The 16,776-nt window shown below is 34.3% G+C and overlaps 1 protein-coding gene across 12 annotated transcripts in view; it reads right to left on the bottom strand.

Annotated features, from left to right (window-relative positions):
* Nucleotides 1–16,776, bottom strand: part of LOC118179732 (sentrin-specific protease 6-like) — a 178,162-nt gene that overhangs the window by 17,280 nt on the left and 144,106 nt on the right. For 9 of the 12 annotated variants that reach the window (XR_015038591.1, XM_085807890.1, XM_085807897.1 and 6 more), the window contains 2 exons: nt 10,145–10,210; nt 9,480–9,630 (listed from right to left, as the gene is read on the bottom strand). Coding sequence is in view for 11 of the 12 variants with exons in the window: in XM_085807890.1 (XP_085664016.1) it covers nt 9,480–9,630; nt 10,145–10,210 (217 nt within the window). In the remaining variant the exon portion in view is untranslated. Of the gene's footprint in view, nt 1–7,921; nt 8,751–9,479; nt 9,631–10,144; nt 10,211–16,776 lie in introns of those variants that run through there. The other 3 variants (XM_085807898.1, XM_085807899.1, XM_085807896.1) reach the window with 3 other exon arrangements.

A 16,776-nucleotide genomic window follows, 5' to 3' on the forward strand; every position in this document is an offset into this window, starting at 1 on the left:
TGACACTACAAAATAACTAATATAATGAGGAAGACTTGAAGATATTTCTTTGGAATATGATTCGCACATAGTTTTATTGCAAAAACTACTTGTGTTCATTACAAGGAATTATAATTTGATTTCTACCCACAAAAACAAATTGCTAATGTTTTACATTTTATTTTTATTGCTGCATCATAAAAATAATTGGCATCTATCTTTTAAATATTAATTCAAAAAATATTTACATCTTGTATGTACTTACTTCTCTAGTTAAAAATATTAAATGATGTATGTTTAGAAACTACATTTCATAAAGGTTGATGTAATTCTTTATAGATATGTTTATATATAAAGAAATAGTTTCTTTTCTTCAGTAATAGGAGTGGCATCAGCGTATCAAAAGCAGAACAACTGGTACACTTAAATAAAGTTCTACCTACTGTCAATTCATGTAAATTATGAATTTGACATAATTTAAAATCAAAACCGAAAAATTGCTTTAAAAATATAGTTAAATTAAATAAATATAGAAAATATTTTCATGAATCTCTACGAAAGCCTTTTTAAAATTACAGTCTGTAATCGTTTGTTAAATCCTCGTTGAATTATTTCAGCTATTAGGAAGGGCCTTAGTAAAGGTTAAGAATTAAACTATCTTAACTGAAAATCCAATACCAATTAATATCCTTCCTTTCTAACTGAACAACGTTTCAAATTCTTGTTTCTTTCTTTGATGACCAGCTTGTCTTTTGGCATTGAAAATTCATCATAATTTATTAGTTGTTAATTTGCATCACCAAGAATAAAATATATGTTTAGATATTATTATTATTTCGTTATTGTAGTTTCTAATCCTTCTGATCTGAACTTATAGCCAGATCAGATCTGTGGCTTTTATCGCGGCCAAGAAGCAAGGACTGTAACTGTCGTTGGCTTAGGCCAACAGTACGAGTTTGTCCAGCTCCACCAGATTTTCATGGAGAATGCCCTGAGGAATCTGTTCTCATCATTTCCTACCTTTCTCCCTTACCACCAGTCTCTTGAAAGGAATTTTTGTATGATAGTGTTTTCCATACCACAAAGACACTATATATTTACAAACACCCATGCCTTCTCCTGGATTCGATCCCGCACTCAAGGGATAGGGCAGAACAGGGCGCTGTCATTGTTTTACTAATCTTTTGAACTATGAAAGTGGACTTAAGAACTCTTACGAAAGCTACTATGTTTTATTTTAAAAAATGTGAAAACTGTTTCGTATGTTTAATAAGCAGAAAAAATAAATATGCAATAATAAACACACTTGTAAGTGGACAACATTCCTGAACTTGTAAGACTAAATTGGATACATTATTAACTGCTGTGGATTAAGACATCATTTTCAAACCGCCATTTTGTTTTCTAACTCTTCCTATTTGCCTTTTTTTTTTTTTTTTTTTTTTTTGTGAGTGTGCTGTTTACATTTATTCTTTTGTTGGACTAAGTTGTTTCTGATATTTTTATGTGTTATTAAGTTCAATTTTGTATAACGACTTGTCTGAATGCCAGCATGGTTTAAATCAGGACGTGGAAAGTACATATTGGCCATTTTGCTAGCGCTATATAATTATACCACTTAAGAGAGCTGACTTACAATGAAAAACATTATTTTAGCATTCGTTAAATATTTATTGTATTTTTACTACCAACAGTTTCTCATTTTGTGCTACTCATTACATTTTTCAGAAATTTGGCTATTGGTCTTATTTGCTGTAGTCTTGTTTCTTTCAGCACTGGAAAGTAATCACAATTTTTATTCCCACATTTATATTTTTTATGGACTGATTTGATGATTTATTTATTTTTTTCCTACTTCCCCAGTGATATTTACTTTGATTGCTATACATCTAAAGGAACTTTCAATTTAGCTAGAACATTATAATATATCTAAAGGATATATTATAATGTTCTAGCTAAATTGAAAGTTCTTAGCAGCTAGAATACCTATGAATTGTGTAGCGAATTATCACCAAGTTCAAGTGGCACAGACAAATCCAAAGAAGGGTTAAATTACCCTTTTATTCAACTCTGTAATGATTCACACATGGCCCTTCTTGGGCTTATAGGAAGACTCTACTTGGGCTTTAACGTAAGATAAAAATAAGAAACTGATCTAATGCTACCTAAACTAAAACTAGCCGAAGCTGTTCAGAAATAATTAACAGAGTTGATCCTTATTCAAGCTCACTGGCAAATACAAGTAGGCACGTAACAATACGGCCGAATGTAGTAGAATTTGGCTTAAAACAAAGACTTGGCTAGAAGACAGAACATGCTCTAACTTTTAAGCTCTTCTCCTGAAGTGGATCGTCATTCATATTAGAGGTCCTCTATCAATCCATTTCACATTTCTCTTTGGGTTTAAAAGTCGAAACAATTTAATTCGACAGAGTGGAAAGACTTATGCACCTTTGCACAGTAGGCTCTTTAGAGTAGTAAACATGTAAAAATTTTGTCATGAAAAATCCTATCACACATTTTAAGCAATTATAAGCATTTCATTCTATCTTGGAAAATAATACACTAATAATTCTTGAAGATGCAATAGATGAAAAAAAATATAAATAATATTTAGAAGTCCTTGCTATATTTTATGTTCGGCTGGGATTGAACCTGTACAAAAAATTCACCTGAACCTTAACTAACACCACATGGCTACTGAGCATGCTGCAAAAATAAGTAAACATCCGAAGTTGAAAACTTCACCATTCACTGTTGTGATTGGATGGTTCTCGGTTTTTTTGCGAGGCTGTAGGATGGTATAATCATAGTTCCCAGTTTGCTTTATGTCTTGAGTGCGTTTATCAGTTATTGTAAAATTCATGAGTAAATCGCAGAAATTCGGAGTCAGTGGGTTTCATATTCAAACCATTATGAATAAGTGTTTCTTGTAAAACAAGGAGCACTGGTGATGATATGGAGTGCTTTGTTTTGGAATTTTTTTGAGTGTTAATCTATTGTTTCTTGCATCATCAGCGTATAATAGAATAGGTCCAACTGATTGTAAGTATGGAATTTTCTTTGTATTAAGATTAAACTGGGCAATTTCTTCCAATTAATGGATAAATACTCAATAAAGCTTTATCTCTGGCTTCAAATTACGTGAGATTTAAAGGTGAGTTTTTCATCCAAGATTACTCCTCAGATACTTTATCCTGGTGTCACATGATATTACTGCTTCATCTAGTGTGATGTCTTGATAGTGTTGTCTTGTGAAATATCTTTTAAAATAGATGGCAGATGATTTTGTTGTGTTGATCTTCCATCCCTTAAACCATGGGAAGATTATATTAAAGGTATCTTGAAGTTTCTTCTCAACAATTTGTGGATTGAGTGAATTACAAAAGATGGCAGTATTGTCGGCATAGCAAGAGATTAAGGCATTGGGTATATCATTAATGAAAATATTGAAGAGCAGAAGTGCCAAGATTCACCCCTGGGACACTTCAGCTTTAATTTGTCTGATTAATTATCACGTGCGGTTTTGTCTTTAATTCAGAGTGGAAGGTTTTTTGATTTAGATAATTTGAGATGAGGTCTATTAAGCTTGGTGGCAGATAGTGAGAGTAAGTAGGATAAGGAGGTCATAATGCCAAATCTTATCAAACGCTTTAACTACATCCAAAAAGAGACCTGCAGCTATTTCTTATTAAAGCATTCTCCTATGAACTCGACTATCCTAGAGATTTGTTGGGTTGTGGAGAATCAGCTTCTGAAACCAATTTGGTGGTCACATATGGTATTTTCCTGAGATGAAACTGTTAAATCTAATTACAATTACACTTCCAAATAATTCAGTAAAGCAGGCAGGAGGCTGATAGAGCAATACTCATGTACGTTGAGTTGTTTTGGGTTCATATTTATTAATTTTGTGTGCATTTTTCGACATGGCGTCAAACAAAAGTTTTAAGAGCGGTTATAAATAAGATATTTCAAACCGTTATACTGATTATACTCATGCTGAACCGCATCAAATTCTGATAGATTTATTGAATAAGGAATATTATGATCAAGTTGATTTTATTAATGTGCTAAACTTTCAGTGGAATTTGCAGAACTCTATCAATTATATTCGAAAAATGTGTGATGACTTCCTAAAAAAGAAGCTTCCCCAAGAGAATGCAAGTCAGTATAAGAGCTGTACTGGACTTGTTATTGCCACATTATTATTGTACTGGAAGTTATTGCCATGCAAGACGAGATTAAAATATTGGAAAGAAGTGTGAATTTTTCAGGCATGTAATAAGTCTAATGTAAATTCATGTGCTAATATTCTTAAGGACGGTGTTAATTGTGGTGAACATTCTAGTATGGTAGGTTCTATGAAAAATTATGATGTTGGTGTTGAAGAAATTTCCAATGTTGCATGCTGTAGTAAAAATTATGATGTTGATAATAGAAGTAAAATTTTAAATGTTCCTAGTTCTAGTAAAAATTCAGATGTAGCTGTTAAGTGCTCAAAATTCTAATGATACTGACTTTTAAAAACTATAAAATTTATGCAAATGCTGTGAAAGAAGGTTTGCCTAAAAATTTTAATACTGTGTGCAATTCACTCCCTGCCCCCCCCAACAACATGGCCTTGTATACTACATTGAATGAAGGTGATGGTTTTGTTTGCCCACAGAAAACTTGATGCCTTGAGAAAAATCTTAAAAAACAACAGTAATAAAAATTCTAGAAATAAATTTATATTTTGGAAAATGATAATGTAAACAATCCTGAAAATGTTACTGGTGAGAAAATTGTAAATAATGATGTAGAAATTATTGCTATGGATATTCCAAAGGCACCCAGAATTAACCTATTTGTGTTGATACCACAGCTAAATTTTAGGGAATTTGTTAAGAAACTTAAAAGATAAGGTTAATGCTATTGTTACAGCCAGAAACAGAGGTGAATTTCTAAAATTTTTCCCAAATGATACCAGCTGATGATCACATAGAAACTATACAGTACTTAGAAGTGAATGGTATTCAACATTATGTTATGCATGCTGCAAAAACTAAACCAGTTATGGCATTTTGAGAGTATTACCTTGTAACACTCCTGTTGGTGATATCAAAACCTAATTCAGGAAAGTTTTAACGTAATCTAAATTTCTAATATGATTAAATTCACAGCACATTTCTCAGGCCACTGTTCCAGGTTCAGTTGGTTAACAAAGACAGAGCAGAAAGAATTTTTTATGTTCAAAATCTGTTCTTGTAACCTGGCCAGAAACTAAGTTCATGCATGACAAACCAAGACATAGCCAAAGCAATGTTCAGACAGCTAATCATGGCATAGCATATTGATGATACGGATGCAAGACAAGTAATGCACTTTCTGGAGTAATTCTTTATTACATTATTGCTAACTTTATTTAGTTCATGAAAAACACAGCATATCACTCTGGTTCCCCTTAGAAGCTAAGGTTGGTTGCACAGCTAGAGCTGTACTATCAAGTTTCTATTCTGAAGGAAGCATTTGATACATTGAATGAAAATCAATTACAAGATGCTTTGACTTTAATGAGGACTTCAATACACACTGATAATGAGGTATCGGCTGAAAAACAAGGTTAAATAACATAATTAGTAAGATGAACCTAGTTCATTTTAAATGTAATGAGCCTAACAATGTATTATGTTTAGAAGACAAAATTGTGTTTTAATCAACTGAATATCCATACAGAAAGAAAAAATTCTAAATAATGTACTGAAATTCAAGCTAAGATGGTTAAATGAATGACAGAAAAATCACATTCTGAAACTTCTGTGGAGCTTACAGAACCTGAAGTTTACATAGGAAGAAGTGATGCCAAATCTATTTTAGTTGTTATCATGAAAATAATGAAGTTTTTTTTTTTTTTTTTTTTTTTTTTTTTCCCAAATGTGAACAGCCACCAGATGAAATAGCAATATTCTCCATCTCAATTCAGTGTCTGTGAACAAAAATTAATGAAGATAAGAAATGCAGGGTATAAAGAAATTGCTCTGGTTCATTGTTACAACCCAAGTTTAGATACCAATCAGGAATTTAAAAAATGTGTTTGTTTTAGAAATAATGTTTAAGTGCCACTTTAGTAATTCCTGTAGTAGCAAATGCTTTTATCATAGCTTTGTATAAATTATTTTATTTTGTAGGCTGTATTATTCAGTTAACTATTTAAGTGTGGAATTATTGATTATCTGATCAGTTACTTCATGAAATAACTGAATTACTCCCAACAAAATACATATACAGTCCAAAGTCTGTAATCCGAAATGATCTATTATCCTGACCTCAAAGCCAAAACTTTCTTTTGTATGTGTTTATGCATGCACATAATGCATTTATGCATTCACATTTAATGTATAACAGCCCGTACAAGCTAGGCTAAAATTATCGTTACCGATAAGGCATTTCAGTTAATGTTGCAGACTACTGTGCCTTAATCTTCTAAATGGATCTGGCTTATTATTTTTTACAGACTGTTAGAGCAGTTTTAAAAAAACTTAGCTTGAACTTTCGATTATGTCAAAAAGAGTTTCCAATTCTGGAGCTGCCAAAGGATCTACAAAGCGAAAGAATGTTTCGATGTACCACTTCCGATAGTGAAGAAAGTGACAGAGAGGTTATTGAAAATGAAAAAATTTCGATTGACAAGTTAGTCAGTATTCTCGACACAGCAATTACAGGACTTGAACACTGGAACTTTGTAACTGAAGAAGAAATTATGTCTGTTTATGGAATTACAGAGAAAGTATTAGCACAAAAAACGAAGCAACTTAAACAACTTATATTGAAAGAAATGTTTAATAAAGTAAAGAAATAAATATTAAGCTTTTTTGTAAATTTTGATACCCTTTACATCATAATTGCTCTTTATTTCATAAATTACAGTTTCATATTTTTAATGGTATAATCTCTGCATGCCATCTTACCAGATTTAAATTGATGATCTATAATCCGGAAAAATCCCTAATCCGGAATCGCCGAAGTCCCGACGAGTCCAGATTACGGACTTTGTACTGTATTTAAAATTTCATATCACTATCTTTCATAAATAACTAGCTTATGTAGAAACAACATTTGCTATTATTAAATTCTGCCATGTCACACAATGGATGTCAAATAATTTTACCATTTATATGTAAAACTGTCATTATTTTTAATGTTTCTATTAATAAGAGCTGAAAACCTTAATTTGCAAACTTCTTTCCAGTTTTGAAACTATAGCAGAGAGATCAAACAGTGATAATGTAGGTAATATACTTAATAACTGTACTGCATATCTAGTACCTATATTCATAATATATTCTGCCTTTACTGCAGTCAATTAGTTTTGCATTTTTAATATTTGTTCCGTAAATTTTCACAATAGATGATGTAAAGTTTATCCTAAGTTTTTAACAGCTATTTTTAGTTAATGATACTTCCCTATCCCTTCTAATTTCAGCTTACAATTTCCTACCAGAATGTGTTTCTAATATTGCGTTTAATGCAAATAAGTAAGAGTGGTATTTAAATGAAAGTTCTACTGACTTCATTAGAGAGCCAGAGTTTCTGACTAGCGTGCATTCGCCTTTTGGCTACACTCTCTCTAAGCTATTACTATGTTCGGCCATAATTGAGGCCCTTGATAGCTTCGCCAGCTTAGTAGATATTTAGGGGCCAACTACTTAGAAATCTTGATAGCTTCGGCTATATCTTTTTAGTTAAGCATTAGTTAAGTTTGATTTCTTATTTCACGTGGATCTCGGAGCTATATGTTAAGTTCTTATTTTGAGAAATAAAGGGTAATTAACCCTTCTTGAGTTTTATGTTTCTGAACTAAAGCGATTATTCCTTTACCTGTTCATGAGGATCCAACACAATTAGCTGTTAGATAAAAGGTTGGAACACCAGAATGTTAATGAATTAATCTTACAAAATATGGATATGTTATAACATTTTATTATCAAATCTTAAGGATGCACAAAATTTGACTTTTAATTCAATTTTCTCACATCTACTACAGCATACCATTTTTTTTAGTTTTAAGAAATATTTAAAAAACACTTTTACACACCATTTACAGCAGAAGCTTCACCTAAAAATACCTTCTCAGAAATACTCAGGATAAAATATACTGCTTTATACAAAATTACGATCACAATATAAATTAAACATCTCTTTTAGGCAAAATGCAAGCTACACTACACAACTCCATAAGATGAGCAAAAAGTATAAAAATGAAAACTGATGTGAAAATAATATATTATAATTATAAAAATAACTGACAGAAAAATGTCCATGCACAGGATGGTCCAAAAATTATCAAGCACATTTCACATTTGAATTGTGCAGCACGTATAGACCTTGTGTGAAAGTTACTTGATGTTTAAAATTTTGTTTTGTAAAACTGTTTTAAATCGTCTTTCCAAATAACAATAGACATATACATACATCATCATAGATTACCCACACGAAACTTGAATACTTTACATACAGCAGTGTATGCTTCTGATACAATATATGGGGGGTAATATTGAATAATAATGGTATGATCTTATTTCATCATCGGTTATCAGTCTGTTGTGCTGTAACAGGTAATGCAGAAACAATTTCTAACTGATTTGTCTTGCATTTGTGGCAGAGTTTGCCAGTTGTTCCTTTTTCAGATTCAAAATCAGTTCTTTAATTTCATTTCTTTTTTCTCTTATCCTATTTTTGTCGTACCAGTTTGATAAGTCTGGCATAGGATTTTTAAAGTTGAAAGGATTCTGAAAAAGTAAAATTATTTACAAAATAATAAGAATATATTTTTAGCATGACATTTTTTTAAAATATTTTATTAGTATATATATCTTTTTAAGTTTCATTTCATATGAAAAGTGAAGCTCTAATATCATGGTGACAATATGAAGTCATAAACATCACCAAAAATATTTTATATAATTATATAAGCATAACCTTAGTGTACAATGCTTTGTTTTGTAGACTTTTTAATAAAAAATTTGTGGTAATCTTAAGCCAATCAATTAGCATCATTTTGCTTATTTTCACTCATATTTGGGTACAGAATCTAAACAAATACATTTCAAACAATAAATGCAAGGTAAATAAAATGGATGAAATGGTAATATAAATTGAATGTGCTGAATAAAAATATACCGACAAGCTAACCCCCACAGGTGAAAACTAGCTTATACAATAGAGGAAAAGAAAATTTATGCAAATATTTCTTAATTTTCAGAATTCGGAACCTAGTGCTATAGACTGGGGGTAAGATACAAGGAAATCTGATTTATAAATTAACCAAAAATCAGCTAATCTTCATGCAATAAAGCATACAGTAAAAGACCTTTTCTGGCTTGCTATCAAAAGTTATATAGCAAAACAAAGCTCAACTTTCAACAGTTGATGCAAAATATCATTCAAATGACTTAAAAAAATTTGCATTCAAAGATATTCTGTGTTTAAAATAAACATTTTGAAAAACAAATACACACCTGAAAGAACTTTTCAAAATTCTCCAATAAATATACTCCACAGTCATGCATATTTGTCTGCTGAGGACATCTCATTATATACTCATTCATAGTATGGCGGTCAAAAATTTTTCTACTTCCTTTCTTTGAAGTCCATTCTACATTTAAATAGCTGTACAAATGAAACAGTTACAAAATCAACAATTACAGATGATATTCATTAGGAAAAGGAAGTACTGACATATAATCATACACTAAAACACAGTTAAACAGTGTTTAAAAAGAGGTTTTAAAATATGAATTTCTTGTGTATGGATTTTCTTATTTTCTTGAAAAATAATATCTGGAAAACTGAATAAGGTAACTTTTGATGAATATATATTTATCTAAATGTATGTAGTAAAAAAAAAATTGATTTAGTTTTCCAAATTTAAAGAAAGAAAGTACTTAAGTTTCAAGACCTCAAAAGAAGTTTTGATGAATGATTTAGATTTTCAGGATTCTTATACATAAAAAAAGTTCAAGCAAAACAGAAACGGGGTGTAATGTTACCAGCTAAATGACCTGAATTCATTTCTAGGCTAATACAGCTTTAACCATATACAGAACAAAATATACAATAGTTACATTAAGGCTAATTTCAAAAAAAAAAAAAAAAAAAAAAAAAAAAAAAAAACTTTTCTTACAACAGAGCAAGCAAAGACCCCCATCCATTTCTTTCACTTTTTAATGCCCTCTCAACTGTCCGACACCTACAACAGGGAAATACAAGAGCTGAAATCAACTCATAGTATTAAAAATAACTAGGTTTTGATTCATGTATTTCAGAATGAAACCGCATCGTTTCAATCATAGAGTTTTCAGTAAGTGTTACTCCATAATATATTAGATGGATTATCTAAAGCAGTGCAGCAAAATTCCACTGCAAAAAGCTGAGATAAGACACGATTTTTTTGGCTAACTTTACTTGTAAGTTAGAAAAGCTATGAAAAATATTAAAATTTCATACATTTTACAAAATATTATGTTAATAGAAATGAAACATATAATTCTATATTCTTATATTAATAAAATTTGCATTAATTTTAGAAATCCTGAGCAAATGCTGAAAGTTGGTAAATAAATGACTAATGAATTTGTTAACCAATTTGAAGGATATTAAAACAATTTTTATAAATTAATGAAATTATTTTGCAATGAATTTAATACTGTTTCGAAATTTCCACCCGTGGTAAGATAGCTTCCCAGTAAAGCAGATTTAGGGTTGCCAGAAAATGGCAAGGAAAGGCAAGGTCGCCACATTTGGCGACAAAACTGCTGATATGCCATAGATGGATGAAGAACCTGCTGGAACGAATTCTTACTGGTTTGGCCCAGAATGTTCTCAAACACAAGCTAAAAGCTATATAAATCCTGCTGCTACATGGAGAGGCAGTTGTCATTCAGTCAGTGAGTGCAGAGCAGAGTCGGGAGCTGTACTCTGGTGCTTTGCCATGAAGCTATCTTGACCATTATAGCCTGTCGCCGATTGTTTCAGGATGTTTATAGCAGTTCTTTGATGACTGTAAACATGTTATTGAAGCTGTCTTGAATAATACTGGCTAATAAATTGTGTTTCGATACTTCATCAAGTGTCATTGTTATTCACTCCAAATCTGCGAACCCTTAACGTGTAAAGAAAAACGTAACAACTGGTGTTAGGAGTGGGATTTGAGGATGAATGCCAGTAACAAGGGTGATGGAAGAACAATTAAGAAAGCTTGTGATTGCCTTTGCTGCATTTCAAGAGGAAAGCCAGATATAATGACATGAAAGCTGGATATGAAGAGATGAAAGCCCAGATAAAAGAGATGAAAGCAGGAGAAGAAAAACAGATGGAAGTGGAGCAAAATAAGATTAAAAGCGTGCTCATGGAGCTTAGAAAGGATACTGGAGCAAAAATAGCAGCTATGGAAGACAATTTGAAGAAAAATTGAGAAAATTCTGGAAAGAAGTCGATATTTCGAAAGAAAACCAGACTGAGCCCAAGAATGAAACTGAAGATTTGAAGTTTCCCCCAGTTTCTTCTCATATGGTGATCAAACCAAGCACATACGATGGAAAATCATAAGACCCAGTTTTCGATCATGGTCAAAACTAACAAGTGGGACTCCCACATGAAGGCTTCACAGTTGGCTGCATCACTCTGAGCAGATGCTGCAGACATCTTATGAGTCCTCTCCGAAGACCACATTTCAAACTTCAATACCCTCTCAAATGTGCTGGAACTGAGATTCGGGAAAATGTGTGCAAAGGACTGTAGCTGTCTGCAGTTTAAAACTTGCCAGGAGAAAATGATGGAAAGCCTTCAAGAACTGGCGACTGACATCGAGAGTTTGGCGCATCAAGCAAATCCACTGTCCACCTGATGTCTGCCAAAATCTGGCCCTGATGCATTTCATTGATGCAGTCAAGGATGCAGAAATTCAGAAGGCTCTCAGATTGGCAGATCTGAAAGCCCTAAAATCTGCCTTGGTCTACACCATGAAGTTCGAGTCAGCTCAACAAGCGAGTCGAAGAGATTGCCATCCTATTAAAGTGGCTCAAATAGAAGATCGAAATTTTGATGTCGCAAAACTGAGAGAAGAAATAAGAGATTTTGGGAGGTGTTAAAAAGGCCGAATGAAAGCAATACTGAAAAGAAAATCATCAAGTACTGAAACTGCAGATTGGAAGGGCATCTCAGCAGGAACTGTCACGTGAATCAAGACTGGGAGGAAGCTCCCACAAAACAAAACCAAAGAAACTAAAATGTGGCAATCTCATGGGGCGGAGGTTGCCAGGCAGAGGTGCAGCCCCTCTGAAAGTTCTTCAAATCTCTTCAATGAGTGGCAGAGATAAGACTTCGTCAAAGGATACGTGAATAAGTATGCTTGTAATATGATCATAGATACGGGAACAAATGTAACAATCGTGTGAACAGATGTAGCTTAGGAATTAAACAAAAAGTTGTGCTGGACTCCACCTTGTGTGAACTTACAAACAGTGACAGGTGATAAGATTCCAGTTGAAGGTAAAATTAACATCACCAATGCCTTTGGAAATGAGACCTACCAGCACTTGGCTTTTGTCGCCAACATCGCTGATGGATTAATACTCAGAACGGACTTTTTGTGAAAATAACAAATAACAACAGAGGGAGTAACAACCTATTGGAGTAAGTGGAAAGGAATTACTCCATCACCTATAATGAACTGCTGGCTATCGTAATGGCCATAGAACATTTCCATCATTATCTCTATGGCAGAAAATTCTTATTACGAATCGATCATGCTTCCCTAACCTGGCTATTGAATTAAAAAAATCCTGAAGGACAAATGGCCAGATGGATTCAGACTCCAGGAATATGACTTTGAGATAAAACACCATAAAGGCTCCTCCCATAGAAATGCGGATGCTTTATCCAGGAAGCCTTGTCCTGCAGACATTGTTCAAGAGCCAAGGGTAAGTATGGGTTGGTAAATCCATCAAATAACATTTTCAGCATCCGCTGATCCAGATTCTTGGAGTGATGAAAAATTTAGAGAAGACCAATTAGTGGATTTTGACATTAAGCGAATAACAGAACTGAAGGAATCATCCAGTACAAAACCCAAGTGGCAGGACATTTCCATCTTCAGTCCAACAACTAAAAGGCACTGGGCTCCCTGGGATTCACTCCACTTCCAAAATGGAGTCTTATAATGACTATGGGAAAGAAACGATGGAACTAATAAAAAGATGGCAGCTGCTGCTTCCTCAAAACTGAATATCTGATGTTCTGAAGGAAATACACAGCAACTCAACAGAAGGGCATTTTGGCTATATGAAGACACTAAACAAGGTTCAAGAGTTTGTCTTCTGGAGTTCAGCAAGAATTGATGTTGAGAAGTGGTGCCGATCTTGTGGTGCTTGTGCAGCCAAGAAAGGGCCGAAGGGATGTAGCCGAGGAAGGCTGCAGTGCTACAATGTAGGAGTGCCTTTCGAGTGAATTGCTCTCGACATGCTTGGACCTTTTCCATGGATGACAATATATGCATCCTCATTGTCAAACTCTACGAAGTGATCTGGAGCTTAACCAGTTTCAGACCAAGAGGATGTCATGACAGCTAAAGTTTTACAGAATTGGGTGTCCAGATTTGGGACCCCCCACTCCACATTCATTCCGACCAAGGCAAGAACTTTATGTCGTCTGTATTCGAGGGACTCTGCAACTTATTGGAAATCAAGAAAATGCAGACGACCCTGTTACATCTGCAGTCCGATGGCATGGTGGAGAGGTTTAACCATACAATCCTAAACCACTTCTCGCTCGTGGTTTCCAAGAACCAAGATGACTGGGATCGCAATCTGCCCCTGTTCCTGCTTGCTTACTGTAGCGCTGTCCACGAAAGCACCGGCTATTCTCCATCACAGATGCTCCTCGGTCGTGATCTCCATCTGCCAAGTGACCTACTCTTCAGCCACCCCCCGGATGTACATTCCTCGTCTGAGGAGTGAGTATGTGCAGGACCTCCAGGCCCAGCTGGAAACAGTACACAGGTTTGCTCGAGAGCAGATCAACATCTCGACGGACAAGATGAAGAAGAGATACGATGCAAGAGCCACTGAATATCAATTCCAGGAAAACGACAATGTGTGGCTTTGGAATCTGAGTTGCCGTAAGGGTGTTTCTCCAAAACTGGAGTCGCACTGGGAGAGTCCCTATACAGTCCTCAACAGGCTGAACGATGTTGTGATACGGATCTGTAAATCTGTCAATTCCAAACCTAAGGTATTCAATATGACAGATTAGCCCCATACTATGGCCACAGTACCTAGTGCTTCTCATTCTTAAAAGTACCCATAATTCTTATGCATTAATTTTCTTACCTAATTTCTATGTAATGTTTGTACGTAGTTACTTGTAAATTGTGTAAATATTTGTTTGTTTATTACATTTTGGTTGTATCGAATCTGGCTTCTGACCAATGATTGTACTGCCCAAGACATGCAGTACTTGGGAGGGGGCAGTGTTATGAAATGCCCAGCCGTGATAAGATAGCCACAGAGCAGGTTTGGGGTTGCCAGGAAATGGTGAGAAATTGTCCATTTGGCGATATGCCATAGACGGATGGAGAAAGCCCAGAATGTTCTCGAATGCAAGCCAAAAGCTATATAAACCCTACTGGTTTGTGGAGAGTCAATTGCCATTCAGTCAGTGAGTGCCTACTCAAGTCAGTTAAGAGTCAGTGAGCGAGTGTTTTGTAATCTAGTGCCGAGTTGGTCATCAAATGCAATGAGAGTCTCTTAAGGGGTCATAATTCCTTTAAACCAAGAAAATTTTTGATTTTTTGAAAAAAATATATGTTATAAACCCGATTCTTTCTGCGCAGTTTAAAAAAAAAACCCCAAGCAAAAATTCGTACAATTTCATGAGCTATGAAGGAAAATGTATCAGCTGAACTAATGTAAACAAAGTTTAAAGGTCCAAGCGAAAAGCGTCAGCAGTTTCTACTCGAAGTGTTATGTGGCAAGCCTAATGATTTATTTTTTAATGATCTATTTATGGAGTAGCAATGTTATTTCTCAACTCTTCGGTAGTTTGTTTACATTCTTAACCGTTCTTGCGTTTTATTTTTATTTCTCTTTTTTCCTTTCATTTCATTATATTTTAGTAGCGTTTCATATCACTCCACTTGTTATTTCCGTCACTCCGATCATTCAGTTGTGATTTTAGAACAGTTTGTGGGTGAATTTAAATATAATTGTAAGTTTTTAAAGCATTTTATTATCTTACTGTGCACTGCTCCGTAAAATGGCTGATAATGCTTATAAAGGTGCTTCTGGAAAGCATTAAAAAAATGCGCCGATTTCATGGAAACTAGTTCACGAGAACTGGTAAATCGACAGTTTCAAATGAAATAAATAATGGATTTTCTATTTCTTCCCCAAACCAAGCTGTTATTTGTGAAACTACAGCTGCACATAGTTTCCCTGGAAATTTAGATGAACTAAATATAAGTGCTTCTTGTAAAAAGTTAAATGTAACAGGCATTGATTTTGAAAGCAATCAATTTGATGGCAACATGATTGTTGATAAAAATATTCTGTGTTCTTTTTTGGAAGAAAACACTCTGTGTAAGGTATGCCATGGTAAATTAAAATTTACTGCAAAAAGATCTGCAGGTCTGTGTTCCAGAATGATCTTGACATGTCAAGGATCCAAAAATGTTGTGATGACAAGCAACACTAAACTTGCTGGGGAGAAAAGGAACATTGCAGAAATTAATCGTCGTATTATTTATGTAATGCGTTGTATTGGTCAAGGTCTTGAACCATTGAAAACATTTTGTGGAATAATGGATTTAGATCCTCCTGTGATGCAAAAAACTTATGACAGAATCTATAAGTTAATCAATAATGCAACAAAAATGACTGCAATTGAAAGCATGAAAAATGCAGCAGAAGAAGAAGTATCACTCAGTAATTCTACAGACATAAGTGTAAGTGGTGATGGCACCTGGAAAACAAGAGGCCATACATCTCAGATTGGTGTATGTACGGTTATTGGTGCTGAGAGTGGAAAAGTTATTGACGTAGAGGTTTTATCTGTAGCATGTAAAGGATGTGAATTGTGGAAGGGTCCTCGATCGGGTGAAACCTTTGATGAGTGGCAGAAAACCCATTCTCGCACTTGCAGGAGAAATCATTTTGGTTCATCTGCCAAAATGGAAGCTGACGAATGGTTAAAATTTTTCAGAGGTCTCAAAGCGCAAGGGGTGTGAGATACATCAATTATATTGGTGATGGTGATTCAAAAACATTTCTTTCCATAACAGAAAGCAAACCATATGAAGGTGTGACTGTGTCAAAACTAGAGTGTGTAGGGTACATCCCGAAGGGGATGGGCACTCGCTTACGTAAACTTAAAGCTGATTATAAGGGACGAAAGCTTTCAGATGGCAAAAATCTATCTGGAAAAGGTCGACTTACAGATAGTGCAATCAGCCGACTGTCATTGTATTATGGAAATGCAATTCGCCAACATGCAGATTCACAAAAAGATATGCGAAATGCTATCTGGGCTTTGCATTTTCATACTCGATCTACAGACAGTGACCCATTACATACTTTTTGTCCAACTGGTGAGTCCTCATGGTGCAAGTACCAAACTGCTTCGGCAAAAGGGGTTGTGAATGATTTTCATCAAGAAACCTTACCACTGGCAGTCATGGATGTGATCAAACCAGTTTTCAACTCACTGTCACATCCAGACCTCCTAAAACGCTGTCTTGGAGCTCATACTCAAAATCCAAAT

The sequence above is a fragment of the Stegodyphus dumicola genome, chromosome X1 (genome assembly GCF_044657685.1).
Source record: "Stegodyphus dumicola isolate Sdum_Otavi_A_Nest chromosome X1, ASM4465768v1".
NCBI lineage: Eukaryota > Metazoa > Arthropoda > Arachnida > Araneae > Eresidae > Stegodyphus > Stegodyphus dumicola.